The sequence below is a fragment of the Pyrgilauda ruficollis genome, unplaced genomic scaffold (genome assembly GCF_017590135.1).
Source record: "Pyrgilauda ruficollis isolate IOZ18807 unplaced genomic scaffold, ASM1759013v1 scaffold4, whole genome shotgun sequence".
Classification (NCBI taxonomy): Eukaryota; Metazoa; Chordata; class Aves; order Passeriformes; family Passeridae; genus Pyrgilauda; species Pyrgilauda ruficollis.
The window spans coordinates 2,503,235-2,523,190 of record NW_024525489.1 but is presented as its reverse complement, the minus strand read 5'-3'; the positions used below and the strand labels follow the sequence as shown (position 1 = coordinate 2,523,190).

Here is a 19,956-nt window from a genome sequence, read left to right as displayed (position 1 = left end):
GTGTCTCAAATACAAGTGAAGGGAAAAAGTTTGCTCCAGCCTGCAGTACAAACTTCAACATTGAACAAATTTAATTGAAGACTGGAAGTGCTACCATAACCAAGATTTCCATTGCCTATTGAATTCTCAAAATTTAAAAAGCTGATAGAAATTCCAATCAAAACCCACACACCTGTTTGCTCTCATGCTGTGGCTAATAGTGGCTTGACCCTCTGCCTGATGCTGTAGAAAAATTTCAGACATCTATCTGGGACTTATAAATAGAAGACCAATGATCCACAGTTCCCTTTTCAGAACACACAGTAGAAAAGAGAAAATTAATCACCTGCAGAAAGTGATGCACAACAGAGGAATCCTGAATCCCACTGTGGAAATGCCCATTTCTTCTCACTGATTACACAGGAAGTCTAGAGCAACAATCACTCTGTAAGGCTTTATCAGGAGTAGCAACATGAGTGAGGCAGGAGTGGCGTGTATCACAAAGATTTTCAGGACTACATCCCCTAGCAGTCTGCACTTCCCTGAGGAGAAACTGCTAAGTCCCTGTTACTGCATCATATGGGAAGACAGAAAGAAGAGTACCAGCCCCTGTAGCAGGCCCAGGGCCTGCAAGGCCTCCTTGGAGGTCAGAAGCCTGAGCTAGGAAATGCCAAGTCACGATGACTCGGGCCTTAGAAGCCCCTCTCTGCCGCCTTTCGGACCCTGCTTATCTCTCTGTAAGCCTGTAGGTCACTTTTGCCTGACTCTTACTATTGGACAGTTTCCAAAACCCCTGTAGGGTATAAAAACCCCTAATTCTGCCTGGTTCACCAGAAGAGCTGTCACTGAGAACCTTCGTGAGGGACACCAATAAAGAATCCTGCGGAAGCTTATACAGCACTTCTCTCTCTCCCTGCGTCTGCTGCCACGGCCACAAGCAAGCCAAAAGAGCTGATAATCACACAGAGCTGATAATCACTAAAGAGCTGAAATCACTTGAGCTTGCTTGGCTGCCCACAGCTGGGAACGCCTTGGGAGATCGGACCAAGTCTGAGCCTCCGCTGAGACTATCCTGGCCTCGGCAGTCCACTGGGCACAGCCCGGCTGGAACCTACTGGGATAAGCCCCAGCCTAGGTAATGCAGTCACCTGTCCAAACCAGTGCCTTAAACTACCCTGGGAGACAAGTCTGAAGCATGTGCCGGTGTGTGAGATGCACCAGAACACCCCTCCCATGCACACACTCCCTAACAAGTGGGAAACCTCCCTCTGCAGTGACACACATTGCTGCTGCACTTGGAGGGGGAAGAAAGGGCAGCCAAGCAGTTTGCAACAGTCTAAATGACAAAGGCAGTGAGCAACTCAATTCCTAAACTAGAGGAGGAATTATTCTTTTCATCTTCATGTGAGGAGATGCAAAAATGCTGATGGGCAATTCTATGACTCAAGCAGCTAGGGATGACACGTGGTTTTCCTTTTTCCACTTTTTTTAATCCTTTCTCCTTTAAACCAAAACACTGAAGCTATCATCTTTTTTTCTAAAACCCTCTATTTGCTTTTAGTTGCATCTGTCTGGTTTAAGGAGACAACAATACAACAAGAACCTTCAGGGAGCAAACTCTATCATAACTGATTCTATTGAGAGTCATTCCAGCAGCAGGGACTTTTTCATTAAGTTTACAGAAACCTCCCACTTTATGGATCGGAACTCCCTGTCCATCATGGTGATGGCAGCATGCTCCTATGAGTCAGGAAACATTAGACTTGAATTTCTTGTCTACAGAATACAATTTTTATTTAGAAATAAAACTATTATGAAACAAAGTCCGTTCTTTGTTTCTCTGCACTTTGTATCTCTGCATCCTGACTTAGGCCTGACACAGTCCCCAAGAATAAATACCTAGGTGAAGTTTTCCTGCAGAGTTTACAAGTGTAAGTAGATGTAGCAAGGCCATGTTGTTAAATACAACTTTTGACACATCCTCCAGCTGCACAAGCAGAAGCTTACTATCCATACACTCATCCTCTTTCCTCAAGACACTGCAGTTCAAAGAAAGCAGGACACAATTCTCCACTACATTCCAAAAAGTAGGTTAAGTCACAGTTTTCATGAGGTTCTAGAGCCAATTACAGCAAGATAAAAATCTCCTTTCAGCACTATTTAAGATAACTGGCTACTAATACAAAACACGAAAAAGGGACATATCCAGATCATAGATGTAAACCTTCCATAAAGGTTTACATCTAAAAACAACATATTTTCCATAAATACACACATACACATGGAATGGGTACTGCTAGCAGTACAGCTACAGGTATGCAACCCTGTGTCTGTGTGGCACTGGGAAATCTAACAGGAGAAAACCAAGGAGCAAGAAAAGCTGGGTTTAAATAGAAGACAACTCCAGGCTATCACAGTGACCCCCCTAACACAAGTGCTTATCACTAAGCAGTGGTGAGGACAGCTTCCTCAGAGGCTGAAGAACAAAAAGCAGTAGGTGTGACTCATCCAAACACAGCTCCACACACAAAGCAAGCTCTTCACTGATGAAAGCAGAAGCCCAGATTTCTAGCCTCAGCACCATTTCACCTGTCAGATATCACAAAATAAATATATAGGCCACTCAAATTGTTTTTGTTTCCATGCAGAAAGGCAGAAGAACTTTTTTTCCTGCAACAGAAGCTGGTTAGACCTTCAAAGCAAGTTTCAAAATGCTTAATGTATTTCCTTCTCTTTAAGGATTATAAAATGTCTCAATTACTACCTCAGTCTCACGGACCCTCAGCTCTTCTTTCTGGAATTAAGGTTCAAGCCTGGCAGTCTACGTAATCAAGACACATTTTAAACACAGTGGTCTGCAGCCATGTCCTAATTATAAACAGTCACTTCCTCTGGTGACCAGGAATAGGACACAAGAAAACGGGATGAAGCTGCCTTAGGGGAAGTACTTACACTGGGATTGTAAAACAGGGACAAAGCAGGGCCTGTTATGATAAGACAAGGGGCAATGTTTTAAAACTAAATGAGGGTAGATTTAGTCTAGACATAATGAAGAAAATATTTACAGTGAGAGTGGTGAAGCCCTGGAAGAGGTTGCCCGGAGAAGTGATGGCTGCCCCATCCCTGGAAACATTTAAGATCAGGTTGGAACTAGAACAGCCTCTCAGGGAAGTGACTACAGTACCAGCCTGACGGTGTGCAAGGAGCATCTGAATGATGCTTTAAATCATATTATCTAGTTTTAGGTAGTCCTTCCAGGAGCAGAGAGTTGGGCTCAGCGATTGTTATGGGCCCCTTCCAACTTTAGAGATTCTGTGACCCCCCTCAAAGCCATACTAATATTGAAGAATGATATTTCTTTCTTTGGTAAAACTAGGTATTTTTTTTCTTCTGGTTTTTGAGCGCTATAAAATATTTGGAATCATACCCTTCTTTACTGGCCCTTTACTAATCTAGTCTGAGTTCTGCTCTGAGCATGTAAAAAATCCCAGACTGAAATTCATATCATTACCTCATTCCATGATCTTCGAAGTTTAGGGAAAACCATAGCATAATAAAAATCACAAGCATGGGCAATAAAATTGCTATATTGTACCCAGCTGTGGAATTGTTTTTTAAAAATCTGAATCACTTACAGCTGTCAGCCATGGTAAAAGCCATCCACATTGCTTATCCAACATACAGGCTCAGCCAGTGTCTCCAACAGCACACTTACCCAGGTGGACAAGAAAAGGAGATCGAAAGTACTTTTTCCCAAGTGCAAATGCCTCCACTACCATAACTGCATGGAAGGATTCAACCTGGACTAAGACCAGAAAGGAAGCTCTCTTAACTTGTGTAAATGATATAACACTACTCTACAAGAAGAGCAGAACCTCAGAATGTAATCTTTGCTTCCATTTAAAAGGGTCCAATAAAAAAGGCTAGATTACTCCAAAAGTATTTGTTCTACCAGAATTGAATGTAGAAATAGCTCCCATCAGGAAAGCAATATGTTAGCACACGTAACTAAGCCCCAGAGCATAAAATTAGTATTATTTCCTTATGATCAGATATAAATGTGAATCTGCCCAATGCCAAGACATTCCTGTTGCAACATTTCTAACCACCACAGCCACTGCCTTCAAAACACAGTAAAGCAAGAATGCAGGCTGAAAGTATCCTACACTGTATTTATAGTTATGCAACACTGTTTTTCAGAGTTGCTGCATATGTACTGCCCAACCACACACATGAAAACACATTCACTTTCTGGTCTAAAAGCACAGTATAATGTAATAGATTAGATCTAAGCGTCAACAGTTTCTTAAAATATCTGGCACAAAGAGCTCAGCTTTCAATAACCAACACACAGAGAACAAGCTCCCCATTCACTGAAGAAAGTCAGCTGGGAGAAGGGTTTGCCCTCCTCAGCAAATATTTTATAAACAGGGAATTAATGTTGAATCTTAGGTCTGCCTTGAAGGAGTTCTTACTTTTAAGTCAAAGTTTAAACATCCACTAAAATACACATCCAAAAAGAACCAACTTAAAAATATTATTGAAAAGCAAAATAACACATACGCTGCAATAATATGAACACAACAAGACCCAGGCAAATACTGCACATTATTTGTTGTTGCTGTTCTCTAAACACAACATGAAAGATAATTAAGTATCAGGGTGTTTACAACAAGGCAAGCACAAGCCTAATGTGTGCGTTTCATGCTGCAGTAGCCACTAATATTAAAAAAGTCTAATAATTAAAACAAAACAATAAAACCATCAAAGGAGCACCAAAACGTGAATATCCCAGACTGTCTAAGCCTGGGTGGCCACCCAGGGCTTTTAGGACTCATCCAGCTTGCATGCAGTTCCAGAACTGCTCCCTTGCCCGGACAACATGAGCCCAAATTCTAGCAGCTAAGAAAAGTAAGAAAGAAAGAAAGAAAAAAAAACAAAACAAAAACGCTGACATTTCCAAGTTACTTCACGACCCACCCACAACCTTGTTCAACAGAAAAGAGCTGGGATCCCTGAGGACTCAGGACTCACTGGCTCCACTTAGCTTGCCTTTCTTACAGCTTTGGGAGACAGGGTGCAGTTCCAGCCATAAGACAAACAACTCGAGGACCCTGAACAGGACTGGGTCTTGTATTGTCATGCAGGCTGTCAACAGCCATCTAAAACCAAGGGAATTCTGTTCCAGCAAAAATTTGCCTCATGTCAATTTATAAAATTTCAGTTCCAGAGCTCCTACTGCTTCCTCTGGGAGATCTCACCATGGTATCCCACAAATACTCTTATGAATATGACACTTAGATTAGTACTTGTCCCAACTCTTCTTTTGCTGTGTTTCAATACTCATCACATACCTACAGCACCCTCTATTAGTTCTTCTAGTTAAACAGGAAAGCAACAGTACCACCACATATGGGGCAGTTGACACCCCATGCCCTTTCACTGTTGTTTCACACCATTCCTCTGTAAAAACTTACCCAGTAATTTGACTCCTCAAATCATTTAGCTGAGCACACAAATTTTGACGAGATTCATGGGATTAAATTGTCTTCCATTTCTAAGGTCTGCCTTTCTTATACATTCTTACCCTGTCCTTTTGTGTTCATTTGATACAGCTTCCATGTATAGCAGCAACTGTTTTAATTCATGCAAATCATTTAACATTGCAGTCTATTGATCCAAAGCTCTCTATAGAATGGAAACTTTCTCTATAGAAAGGGAACTGACAAACTTTATAACTGGAAATAGGTAAAAACATAGGACTCTTCTGACCATTAATATCATATTTATGTTGAAGACAACACCATTGCTTCTTAGTGAAGAGGAAGTGCATCATCTTTCCATCTGGGCAAGCCACACAGCTGTTTCTGGTGCCAAAAGGGAGGGCTGTGTGTCAGGGCCTTTCCTGTGTGGTGTGAGTAGAGCTCATCAGCACGAGCACCATGACACTTCCCAGAAAAGCAGGCAATGAGTGCAGTCATTTTTCTGGAAACTACACAGCCTGCCTCCAGATAAGATCTTTCCAAGACAGCAGCATGCTCGTAAAACATGTGCCGGTAAGTACACAATAAATACAAACAAAGGCTCCTAGGAAGAGACAAAGCAGTGAAACTTCTGCTGCCTGAAAACTAAATTTTTTCCACTCTGTTACACACTGAAGGGTTAAATTCTTACTTAAATCTCCATGTGTAAGAGACCAAACTCTGGAATTTTTTTGTTTTAAACACTCCACCTTCCCATTTGCCATGTATCACTCAGTTCTCTCTCATTTACCAATCCACTGAACTAAAACATGCATCTCTCTGCTCCTCCCATCCTGCATGCTATTCTTCTGTACTTTCATAGAAAATTTGTTAAATGTCAGTATATTTTTGAGAACCACTGGCATTAAAAAAAATCCTGTAGGTCTATCTGTGGTGTAGCAACAAGCACGGCCACACAATCGGTCACAGTCCTCACTTCAGGCAAGCACAGCCCAGGCTGTCTGGAACAAATCTGATTGTACACATTGTGCTGTTTTTTCCAGCACAGTGTGATATTCAAAATAATTATTCTGGACAATGAAGCCAAACCAACTACCATGAGCTCAAAAGTACACACAGAGACTTCTGCAGCCACAAGCTGCAGGTGTGACCAACCATGAAAAGCAAAGCAGCCTCATGTACTTGTCACATGTAAATGTTACATCCTTAACAGTCAAAAGAGTTCCACTTCACTGAGCTTGCCACAAAACCAGGCTGGCACAGGATGATATGTGATATCCAGCCTTAACACAGAAATTAAAAGCACAGTGTGACGAGCAGTAACTAGCAGAAAAGAGTGCAGTGACTGGTAGAAATCTGCAGCTGATTGGACTTGTCTTAAAAGCTGGCTACACAGAAGGATGTGAAACTTTAGCTATTAAAAAAAAATAAATAAAAAGAAAAGAACAGCAGACTAAAAGCAAAGATAAGCTCAAGCAGGCAAGACATCTAACAAGGACTTTTTTGAGGGAAGGCAAAAAATCCAGTATTTGTTAAAACAGATTTGCAAAAACATTTTTCCCTGTAAATATGAAGCTCAAAAACTAATTTTCCCCCTCTACTTTATACTCACATAATTTAAAAATTCATGCAGTCCTAGGAGTCTGTACCTCTTTATGCTTTATAAGAACTTCTGCTTAAAATGTCTTCACCTAACACTTGTAGAAAAACAAAGAAAGGGAAAGGCTGGGAACAGTGAAGAAGGGATATTTTCTTAAAAAACAAACAAAAAAACAGCTACAAGAAATGGTGAAGAAAAGGGTATGGCAGCAAAATATCAGGGAAAATAAATATTCACTTAGTTAAAAGAGGGTAAGTTTGAGTCTGAATTTTCACAGACCATCCAGAAAAGAGGCCTAGGAGCCACGGGCTCTAATTTTCCACCTGCAAACACATTCATTCCCACACTTCACAGGTGCAGCCATCCCATTCCAAACACTGTTTCCTTTCACAGGAAAGCTGTACAGCATGTTCTTCTGGGGAAATGCAGAACTTGGGGCAGAAGCCCAATGCAGCACACTGCAGGTGCTGGAACACGTCCCTCCCTACAGAGCTGTGCATGCCAGACCTACCATAAAGAGCACCACGGGGGTCCAGCTCCATGGGGGCACTCATACTGGGAACTGCTCTCACCTCCCAGAATTATGTCCCACTCCGCAATAGCACAAAAGCCACTGGATACGACTGAGTACAGAGCACCTAGTAAGATACTGAAAACTTCTTCCAGGAAAGAAAAAAGAAAACCAGACCAAAACACATCTTTATTCCTTCACAGGAGGCACAGCAGTAACATGCACTAAGAAAGAGATATGGTGGGGATCAAAATGTGGGAAGGGGAGAAAAGTAAAAGGCCCTGGATTGTCTGATAATTGTGCAGAAAGCAGCATCGCACCCACATTTTCAGAAAGCCACAAGAGCGTGTGGGTTCTCTGCTTTTGGAACAAGAGCACAGTGAAAGCAAACTTGTTTACTTTAGACACTGTACAAAGACTTTTTTTTAAAAGAACTGCTTGAAAGGATGCCTCCTCTCTGAGGAGTTAGCAGAAAATAAAAGGCAGATTTATATGTCTAATCTATGCAAATATCTACTCTACAGGGCATCACAAAGAGTGCTTTATATCAGGCAGTATGCAGATCCCAGGTGCTTTAAATATGCCAAAAGCACACGCTCCATCTGTGATGGCTGCTCACTGAGAACAGCTGGATGACTAAAAAGAGGTTGTCTAAGTAGCCTTCCATGAAAAATGCTTTTTGCTAATGTGCCAATCCCCATACTCCCACCCAATTACTCCTGCTATAACTGCCATCGAGTCTGAAGAGGGGGTTTTTTTGTTGTTGTTTGCTTGTTTTGGTTTTTAAATTCTGTTTACTACAAATTCTTCTAGAAATTTTCAAATTGTAGAAACAGTAACATGGTGAAAACTTCTACTGACAACTTAAGGAATTATCATGGAGTTTTAATTAATCTCTAAAAATGGAAAACATCTGTGGGACTGGGGACCAGTACAATGCCATGACCAGTGGGCAGGCAGATGCTGGAGTCACTGAGAGCTTGGAAGAGACAGGATTAAGAACAGGGAATATATACAGATGGCAGCCTCAATTCAAGAGAAAAGAAACAGAGTAGAAAGGGTAGAGAAATAAGAAATAAGAGGTCTAGAAGGTAGGAAATAGCCTTCCTAGGAGAAGGCTTAATGCCAGGAGTAAAATGCACTGAAAGTAAGGCATAGCAATAGTTATGTCATGGTCGCTACCAGAACAAAAAACAAGTACTCTACAACTGGTGTCTGCTTTCTGTATGTTTCCCTGGGATGTCCTTGGGAAGCATCCATCAGAGGTCAGGAAACATAACCACCCTGAGTAGCCCCAGCATTTGCATTCAAAACCACAAACTGAACAAGGCTGACAATGTCCTGCAGGTGCTTCTTACCCTCTCCCAATGATTAATTTCATCCAAAGAGGAAAAAACTTCTACACCACTAATATTTTCATCTTCAAGCCTCAGTCTTGTAGCAAAGAAGGAAAGAACTACAAGCCAGAGTCAGACGTGACCTACTAAAACAATTAACGTGCTCCCCAGAGTACTCTTCACTTCATCTTTTCTTGCAGGTTTCAGAGATTGGCTTCTAAGAACTTGAAAGCTAAATAACTTCTCTGGCAGTCTTGTCTTTTCATTTTCTTTACCACAGGCTCTCATATTATTAGAAACACCTCTTAAAAATTAACTACAAGCATCCATCCCACATGAAGACATGGCAGTACTTGTGTTTATATGGCAGGTGCCTGCAGCTCTACAGGTCCTAAATAACCAATTACATGGCTAGCCCAGGTAACCCACTCACCCACTCAGCATCAATCCACAATTTGAAACTATGGGGTCATTTGGACACAAACTGAAATACATGGCACACCTTCTAAACATAATCCTCCTCCTTTATTTCAAGGGTGATTGAAAAGATTTCCCAGAGTAAGTGTGGAATCTCTCCTTCCGTTAATATATTCCATACCCAATAGGAAATGGTCCTAGAGCAATCTCCTCTAGCTGACCTTGCTCTGAGCAGACAATCTCCAGAGATACCTTCCAACCTCAAACATTCTGCAACTGCTGCTTGCATTTGACTTCAGTAAATATCTGCCCTTCTCACAGTGACACCCTGTGAGGGACAGCACTGACTTCGCACGACACTGCTGTTCCACTCTTCTCCCAGCATGGCACATGTGGACAGGTTTCCATCAACTCTGTCCAGCACTGGGACATAGTTCTTGGGGCAGTGTTACTCACTTTTACTTCTGCCTCCACACTTGGCTTGTCAATACAGGAAGTAACCAGAGAAACCAAGAAGAGCTCCTGACCATTACTAACACCTGCAGGCAGTTAAAATCCACGGGCCTGGAGGCATAATTAGCATTTTCTACTTCCGGCAGTAAAGATAAGATGTAAAGAAGTTATAATTTTATAAATACTGTAGTGTTGGTACCAGGATTCTTCCTGTTGGTCCCAACCACCAAACAACAGCCAAACACAAAATGGTTCACATATTGTTCTGAAAAGATCTTTCAGATGATTTTTCAAATAAAATATTAAGGAACACTACCTCAGAGCCAGTGACTAACACCCTAAGTAATGCTCCTCTCAACCAACAGAGCCTAAAAGACTTGCATCATTTTCCCTTCTTGCAATGACAGTATGTGAGGCACAGGAGGTTGCAGCCACTTGAAACAGGAAGGAATATTCAATTTGGCGACAAGTTTCTCAAAAACAGCTATCAAGTCTATAATCCTGCAGATCAGAGGCAGAGAAAACCAGCTCAGGAAACTAACTTCCTAGTGTTTGAATACTTGTGCATTATGTCAGTGTTTGCTGAGGCATTCTCAGAAGACTTCATCATCTTCAGAGAATATTAATCAACCCTGGAAACCCTGTAGTCTACAATTAACTAAAAGCTTGCTGCTGAGAGATGGGTCTCACCTTCAACTCCAAACACAGCCAAGCAAGCTCAGGGCTGGAGTTGTTTCCACTTGGAGAAGGTTACAAAGGTGACAGGTCCACTGCTAGCAGTACTGTCACCACCTCTGCATCTTCGGCCTTTGGTGGTGGTTGTGTTTTGGGGTTGGGTTTGTTTGTGGTGGCTCTGCAGCCTCCCAGAAGGGGATGAAGTGTCTCATCACAAGTTCTGCATTTCAGACAGATTTGTCATTTGTACCTAAATATAAGTCAAATACACAGGCACTGAGTGGGTGAGGCCAGTGCCTACCTCAACATCACATGTAATCATATCATGATCAAGTCTAATCCTAGAAGCCGCCACTAACAAAATACAAGCAAATGTTGAATCAATTTACCAAGAGCCCAAAAAAAACCCTATAAGCCCACACCCATCTGTGCATCTAATCAGGTTTTAAACTAAGCCTTTCTCTGCCCGTTGTTTCAGAAGAATCCTCCAGGTCCCCACCATTGTCTCAAACATGAATCTACCTATTACTGAAGGTTTGCTGCCATCACACCATCTACAGCGCAGCAATTCCACTCCATGAAACAAACAAACAAATCTTAACAGGCTATTCTATAGCTGAAATCCTCTAGTAAACTGCTGGCTTTGCTGCACACCTTTAAAGAAACATAAAAGGCACTAATAAGACTACACCTTATGCTATCAATCATTTCAGAAAGAAAAACAATTCAGCAGCCACTCCAATTGAGAGTGCTGTGAAGTTCAATTGTCACTGTAATGCTTTGTTATTACCAGCCTGGGCAGAATGAGCAAATATACCTCTGCAGGTGAGCTATGAATGAGCAATCAGCACTGCAGGCCGCAGCTTGAAGAGATAATAGCATCCAAGTAGCTACAATGCTTCCTTGCACACAACCAGGCCAGGATTGGGATGACAAACTGAGCAACACAACATGTCAGACATTCCGTCTGCACGTTAAAATAATTCTGAAGGAAAAGGTACCGAGGCTGCCAGCGTGTACAAAGCAGGAACACCCAGACACGGACAAGCATCAGTGTTTGGTCTGTTCTCAGCCAAGTTGAAGTTTTATGATGATTTTATCCCACTCTTTGGCAAGAATTCAGCACACACAGTAGTCAAGGGATGGCTTGACAGCTGCCATTTCAAGACAACTTTTTCACATCCTAACAGACCCGACTCCCCAGTTCAGTGTCAAATACAGATACTTTAAAATACACAACCTGTAATATAAACAAATGCTTCATATCTTGCACGCCTTCTAGAATTAAAGCCGTTCTCCTTCATTAGTTATATATCTTTTCCTAGCTATTATGACCATGTGGTGAATTCCAGGGTTTCAGCAACAGCAGGTTTTTTTCAGTGGCAAGGCCTCTGCCACCCTGAAGCCTTCATCCACTTATTCCAGGCTTTACCTTTAGTTGTGCTGATACAACTTTGCTCAGACTACATAAATGAAGTAATTTGGGTTAAAAAGAAAACAATTCCATGCCTTTTTAGGTGAGGTGGGCTTTTTTCTCCTCACTCTCTCTTTTCTATTATTAAATTTCAATACAGCACAGATGTGCAAAAAACCACACAGTGATGTGGTTTACAAAAATAGCCCCTCAAAACAGTTGTATTGCTACAACTGCAGCACAGGACTCTGAATAAAAGAGTAATTCCCACTGAAGTTGTTTGCAAAGGTACGCCCTGATCATAATTAAAGGACTAATGCCCTCTTAACAGTTTTAATCTTTTTGTGAAGCATAAGGGAAAATCAAGAGTGGGATGAGCAAAACCTGGGGAAAAAAATGCCAAAGTTCACTTTCACCAAAGCACACGTAGGCTTAAGAATAATAAACTAAAACTCTATATAGAGTTCCTTTGTGGCTTCCTTTTCACCAGTAGAAAGTTACAGAAGAAAAACCATGGTCACCATGGTCCTTTTCAGAATTTATGTCAGATTTTTAGTCATATAACTATTACTCTCATTTTTCCCTGCAGCTGGTCATGCACAATCTCTCAGCTTTTTTTTTTTTCCTTCTCCCCAAGCAGACATAATCAAGTGGTGACTTCTCCCATTTTTTCCCCTTTGGGCAATCATCAGAAAAGGAAATAGCCAGATGATACCTGAGCAAATACTGAATGCCAGAAACAGAGCAACTGTTTCTCTCAGATGGTCTATCATAGTCCCATTCTCTCCCAGCTCTATCACAATACTGTGAACAGAGGGAAGCACATACCTTGTCACCTCCTGCTGCAGTCGGGAAACACTGGGCACATAGAACATTACCCCAAAGAAAAGCAAAGGCTCATTGGCAAATTTGTCCAGCTGCTTCTTCAGAGGCTTTTCCAGTTCAACCCAGCGGTCTTGCTGGTTCTTGCTGAGAAACCAAAGGCCGAAGTAGTGAGTCTAGATAAAGAAACACATGAGTGTCAGTTTACCTTTGCCAGCTAGATCACTCACACGATGTCACAAATGCAAATAAGAACAGATGGCATTGTGTACATTTTTCCATGTGCAAAATCAGAGTAATTTATTTTTTACTGCCCTTTTGTTGTGGGACATTTTGAAGAGAATGACAAATTAATATTGCAATACACTTCACAGTGCACTATCTGCCTCCTACCTCCTATATCTCCCAAAGCATATTGAAGAGCTCTACCTGACATTGTGGCACAGGTGACATAAATGATTTACAGAAAGTGCCTGAGTGTTTTCTTAAGGGACGCCTGTGCTTTGTGAACAGACAGCAAACACTAAGTCTGAATTAAAGTGCAAAGGCATCATGAAACTTTGGATCAGGCCCACTGCACACAAAGGACAAGAACTCTTCCAACTAGAAAAAAGAAACAATGCAAACCCACATGCATATGTCAAAATATATCTACCAATACCAGAATCATTTACCCAACACAGAATTGTTCACTCTTCTTTTTTTTAACACACTCACAAGGTTTTATGACGGACAAGTATACATTTAGATTGTGCACACGACACACAAGATGTTTGCTCAAGGCTCTACAGAAATACCAGGTTGGAAACCTCAGCTGTTTCCTGCCCAGTGCAAATCTCAATGGCTGTAGCAGCTACTGTGTGAGCCATGTGGGACTGCTGCTGGTGAAGAGGAATTAATGCAGAACAGCGCTCAGAACTAGAGCTACAAAGTGGCAATGAAGCAGCTGAAGGAATAGCCAATCCATCATGAAGGATTTTATTGAAAAGCACTTGAACATCAAGTACTATGACTGCAGATCTGAAGAAAAAGTGCAAAACATTGTAGCAGACAAATTGCAGATGTTAAACTTTGCAAAATCCACCATGAACAGCCTGTTTCATGCCGATATAGATGTTTCCATAAAAACCATTGCGCACACCATGACTTAGCACACAACATAAGGACAAGTAATACAATACCAAAAATATTAAATGTTTACGAATGGCAACAAACCAGCAGGGGAAGCACTGCTCCAACTACTTTATAGCTGAGGGCATGCAAGAGACAATCATGCAAGACTCTGAATGGGAGCACAGGTGTACTTACTTTAGGGTCTCATTACATACATATTTTCAACTTTGGACAACATCCAGACTAGCATTTAACTTAGGTGATAACTAATTCAACTTGATTCCTCATTTAAGCCTGACAAACAGCTTGAGCACTGCTCAGTCTGGTACAGTGAAGCAAACCTTTTCTTTTGTAGTATTTCCTCCTAGAATTTAATGGTATCTTCAATAAATCAGTCAATCAATCAATCTATCTAGGGCACAAATAAATCAAGAAGTCAGCATCTCCCACAGGATAAACTTCAAACAAAACTAACCTCACAAATGTTCCCTGATATATTTCTACTCTCCCTTTGTAGTCACCAGTGGATAAAAAGTTCTTTCTGATGAGTTCACCATGGTAGTAATTAGATTAAAATGAAGGTGCGAGGGACAGTGGAGGCAGCAAAGGAGTTAATGTGAAGGCAGAAAAAAGCAGTGATTTTAGCACCGCTTAAGGGAATAACACACTTAAAAATCACTGCAGGGCACCTCATCCTCAGCAAGAAACAGTGTGGAGATGCGAAAACAGAGCTTCCATATTAATTGAAAAAGTAAACATTCACAACATGAATGTTTAGAACCCCAAATTTGAAGTGTGAAGTACTTGTAAAACATCTACCAACGAATAAGATTTGGACTCTGAAGTCTAGAAGAGTTATTCAAGGAATCCAGGGATTGAAATTAAACAGCTCGAATGAGCACAGTCCCTCCCCTTTGAGCAGGGGCTGGGAGACAGCACAAGTTTAGATTTGCTACAGTAGAAAGGTTCTTCAAGTACCAAATCTAGCAGCAATTCCAGGGAACAAGAAGTAAATGAAATACAGTGTTGAAGCTTCTAGATTACAGCAGGTACTGTGGAGCAAACATGGCAGCACTCATTTTGCACAACTAGAAGACAACTGCTTTCCTGGAAAGCAGCCTGGAGAGGATCAAGCTATTGCAGCTGAAGCACAGGAACCGATAGCAGAGCAGAGCTCATGTCACAAATTCATGCACTTCGGAGATACGGCACACAGTTATTTGAAAATCAGGTCCCTATTGTCAGCAACTTCACTTCTTAAAAATGTAATGTGTTTTTTAAGAACCCACAGCAGAGGACTTCTGTAGCCACTACTGTGCATACCTGAAGAGACCCTCCCCCCTACTAATATCAGTAATCCCCAAAAAGGAACACAAGAATGTGAGACTGGAAATGGCTGGACCACCAAGTTCAGCATGCTACAAGAAGGCATTTGGCTCTCCAGAAGGTCAGTCATGGCATGCTGTCCAGTCCACAAAGCACCTCCCCAAAACAAAAATTAATTAGGTTATAGAAAAATGGGATCTTCTATCTGTAAGCAGCTGATTAAACAGAGCAAAAGCTGGTCTGTTTGTCCATCTGTACAAAGTGAACCACTGACTTCACTCAGATTTCCATAGAATCAATATCTACACCTACGGCTGTCAGGCTCTGAAGTAACACATATTACCCTCGAGGTTTTAAAATTTGTTTCACCGATCACACATGACTTCATATATGGTACAAGGAAATTGGTTTACACTCCTCCAGGAGCTGCGGTCCTCTGCAGCAAACAAGAACCAGAGCACTTGGGTGCCTGAATGAAAAGGTGATTCTCAAAATACAGTGAGTCAAAACACTGGACATACAAAAACTGCACTGGGAAGTCTTAAAATAGGTGACATTATAGCTGCCAGTTCAGAAGGCAACATATTTGTTTTGGACTTGGCCTTAGCTATCCTCCCAAGTCCAGAACTACCCGTCTTTGCATTGGGCCAAACAAGTAGAATTGTCGGCCCCAGGAGATAACAGAAAATCACTAAACCAGCCAATGTCATTCTAAAAGATTCATCAAGCCCAGCTCAGTGTTTGGTTAAGCATCTGGTTAGGCGGCCAACTAAATATTTATCCTTAAGAAAGAGATGGAGTTCCAGCTTCTCCAGGCAAAAAACATTAAGCCCTGCTGTCCCAGGGCACTTGAACAGAGGGGAAGGTGCCACTTACAGCAGCCATTTATTCACAGAAGGTCTTTTGTCCAAGCACTGCCTCAACCCCATCTCAGCTTTGCTGGCAAGGCAAGTCAAACCAAGCCACAAACCAAGCCCAGATTTCAGTTGTGCCCTAAAAGAAAGGAGCACCTTCTGTGCCACTAAAGTAAAGGTCAGAAGGGCAGCAAAAGACCACCTCTGCACAGTGGACAGCATCTGCCTGTGGTGCTCAGCTCACCAACCTCCTGCTTTGGTTTGGGGCTTGTAGGATGACAGTGATGGACATACCATTGTGAAATTTGGCTCACAAGAATAATTTTGGTTGGAAAGAACCTTCTTGCCCTCTCCCCCACTTACAATACATCAGAGCATACCACCTTTAAACATTTTAACATTTTAGAAAGTAAATTCAAAAGAACAAAAAGGATAAGGAAACATGAAGACTCCCAACAGATTTGTACAGATTACTCTGCTACTTCAAGTAGGTTCACTTAGTCTGGAAGAGGAATGGAAAAATGCCATTATATTGGGGAAAAATCCTTTCCTTAAACTGTGCACATACCTACAAGATTATAAAATTATATTTTTGACCTTGTCTTTCCTCTCCCTTCCTCCCCTCTTCTTGTCTTTACCTTTTACATAATGCTGGAGTAAGAGCTCATTTTATTGGAACCGGTAACTGTTCAAGTAGAAGACCTGATGCATTGTCAAGAGCTTTGCTGAAAAGGATAAAACCAGATTTTACAGTAGTTACATGGCTCCACTTTCTACTGACCTATTCCTGAACCCTGAGTCAGTCAGGCAGGGAGTTGCATTCCCCAGAGATCAAATAGAAATATGCATAATCCACCAGATACTGTTTTTCAGTCATGTGTGGTATGATCGACAGTCCCTCACAACAAGGTATAATCTCAAAGAGTTTTGCTTTTCAGCAGGAAGGGTTTGGACAGCTTTTTGTTTATTTCTAAGAAATTGGATTGAGACATGGATGCATTCCTAACTTGAAGGTAAAAGTTGTGGTACACCTGGGATTTATTTGAACATAAGTGCAAACTGAGGTATTACCTGAGACTGCATAGAGGAGACAAACAGGATTTTAGCACTGTTTTGTCAGCATGGGATTTAATGAAGGTTGGCTTATCCTCACTTGTACATCACAGTTTGCAAATCAGGATTTCTAAGAAAAGGCATATGCCAGCTGCAGTTTTTGCTGCATTCAGGGAATTTCAAAACTCTCACTGTGATATGAATGCTTGCAAGGATTTTTGCCTCAGATATACTTAACAGGCTTCTCTACTCAGCTATCCAGTTGCACAAATCCTGTAGAAATTTGAGCTTTGTGAAAATATTTTTGACCCTTCTGTAGAATTTGGGTGGACAGTGAGTTCAAAAACTATGGTAAACCTAGAGAGGAAAGAGGCAGTCATCAAATTACCTCATCATCCTTACGAACACTGGCAGGAGGACTACAGGGGCAGAAGAATTTAATTTGGGGTCTGAAAAAAAGAACAGCACCAGGCACCTCCAAGCTTGCAAGCTCCAATTATTCCTCATCCAAGTAGCAAAAGAAGATACAGGGAGACCCTCTCAGAGCTGAAAGAGGTAGGTAATTCTCTTCTAAAAAAAAAACAAAAAAAAAAAAAAAAAAAAAAAAACACCCACTCCTGTCAAAAAATGCTGCACTGTTGAAATCTGAACTTTACAAAACCAGTCCAACGTTGCCAAAACCTTGTTTAGAAAAAAAAGCAGGGAGGGTGATGAAAGAAGGGGAATGCGTTCCAATAACATCAAAGCATTCTCTTCTATGTAGTTAAAATATTTTTTTGTCTTGAAACACTAACTTTTTGTGCTGACATATTTCTTTTTGCATGACAGAAATAATTTTGAAAATTAAAAAAAAACCCAAAGCAATAGAAAACCCCCATAGAACTGAACACGGACCAAAACAGCTTCCTTTGCTACTTTACTGTCTAATTTAATTTCTCTGGAAAATTTTGGAACTTCAGGCTTTGTTCCAATGTGGAACAAAACACATTCTGAAGTCACAAAATGCTCTATGGAAAAGAACACTAACCTGCTGACAGAGCTATTGTTTGCAAATGCAGGTGGACCTCCAGAGAGAATCAGGAGGCCCCAGACTTCTGCTGCACCAACTAGATAATCTCACAAGGAACATGAGGAGAATCACTTCATTTATTTTAATGCTTTCTGCATTGGAAGAAAAGAGAGAAGTTTGGTTCTTCCCTAAGGACACCCTAGGGCATCACCAACAGAAGGAAAAAAAAATGGAAAAATTATTTATTGATAAATCTTCATCTCTGTAAGTAAAGTGGGGCGGGGGAGATGATTCTACTAAAATTCATATTTAAAAACAAACAAACAAACAAACCTCCCAAGTATGAAAAACACTATGCAATATTCCCTCTGCCCTGTTCCTGCCTGCACATTTTCCAGCCTATTCTGGACACACACACAGAGTTCTCCCATTCTTTACCATTATAAAAAAGGGGAAAAAAAAAAAAGAATTTTTGTTTAGTTTTCAGATATTGTAGTTATTTGAATGCTACCTTCTAGCTGCCCCCACTACCATGGGAAAACTGCATAAAACACTGCAAGATTTTTAATTCCCCAGCTGTGCTTACAGAAAGTATCAGCCAGGACAGCCAGATGATAACACAGCAACTTCCAGGCAATGGTTTTCCACTTATGATTTGCAGAAGTCTAGAAGCATGGAGGACACACACAGGGAGCCCACAAAAGGTAAGAAAAGTCAGTTCATTTGTGCCATGCACATTGGAGAGTATTTCTATAAAGGATTCAACATTTAAACACTAAACACTTCCACACTTAAACACAGCAAAAAGTAGAAAATTAAGGATTTCAGTCTTGAATAAAGACTGGTTTCTTCAACATTTCCAGAAGCATTGGGAATGTAAAAGAAGCCTTTTATGATTTCAGATGTGAAATATTAAACAAAACCAAAAGTGAAAAAACCCCCACCATCCTCCAACTGTTACCAGTAAAACACAACTGTTGGTTGTTACTGTTGCCTTCTTCAGTTTTATAGTAACAAGAGTATTTACATGAAGGTAGGTGTTTAAAAGCTGGTAGTCTCCTCATTTGCATAATTCAAACATCAGTACGGTGAAACCAGGGCTACATTCAGAAAAAAAAGTTACTGTAACTTGTCCCTTGGCATCCCAGCTCAAAAAGTAACACTGACGGCTTTCTAAGAAAAGAAACTTGGTGTTACAAAGAGCTCTCAAAGCCATGATGGATGAGCAACAGCCCGAAGCCCTGAGCGCCGTTCTGCCGTCCGTTTTCCTGCAATCAGAGTATGTTTGTCCAAGCTCCGGCTGCTGATCATATCTGGCCAGCCCTGAGAACAACATGACTCGAACGCACAGACTGCCTGAGCTAAAAATGTGTCCAATTATCCAGTGACAGATGGTCTTTCCCGAGCTCCCCTTACCTCGCGCAATTCCAGCCTCTGAGCCACAGCTTCCAGGCACTCCTGCCCCGTGCTCTCCACGGACAGGGTGCACTCGATCACGTTGCTGTCCAGCAGACGGATCCTGGTCACAAAGCAGTTCTTGCTCAGGACGTTGTAGCGCCTGGTCCGCCGCAGTTTCAGCCCGAAAGGCATGGCTGAAGGCCGGCAGGGTCGCCCCTTCCCCGGGCTCTTCACAGAGCTATCAGCACACTTGTCGACTCGCCTCGAAGGCTTCCTCAGCTGGCACTACTCTCCTCCAGAAACGGAGGTAGCTGTCCATTCCTGGGGCAAGCTCCAAGGGATTCCTGCAAAACACAAGTAAGTAGAGCGAAGTGTGAAACAAGACGTTCCTGACGTTCACTGAGAAAGAAAAAAAGTTTGAGTCACATTTAAAACCATGAAATAAACACCTCCACACACAGGATTGCCAGGCACTTACTACATATCCCAAATGAATACCTTATACAACAAAT

General features: G+C 41.5%; 1 protein-coding gene across 1 annotated transcript in view; it reads right to left on the bottom strand.

The window, feature by feature from the left end:
• The window catches only part of PTPN14 (protein tyrosine phosphatase non-receptor type 14), a 110,558-nt gene that overhangs the window by 51,685 nt on the left and 38,917 nt on the right, over positions 1-19,956 (bottom strand). Inside the window, exons 2-3 of the mRNA XM_041476883.1 lie at positions 19,463-19,788; positions 12,698-12,867 (exon numbers count right to left, since the gene is read on the bottom strand). Coding sequence (XP_041332817.1) covers positions 12,698-12,867; positions 19,463-19,636 — 344 coding nt within the window. The 5' untranslated portion in view covers positions 19,637-19,788. The remainder of the gene's footprint in view (positions 1-12,697; positions 12,868-19,462; positions 19,789-19,956) is intronic.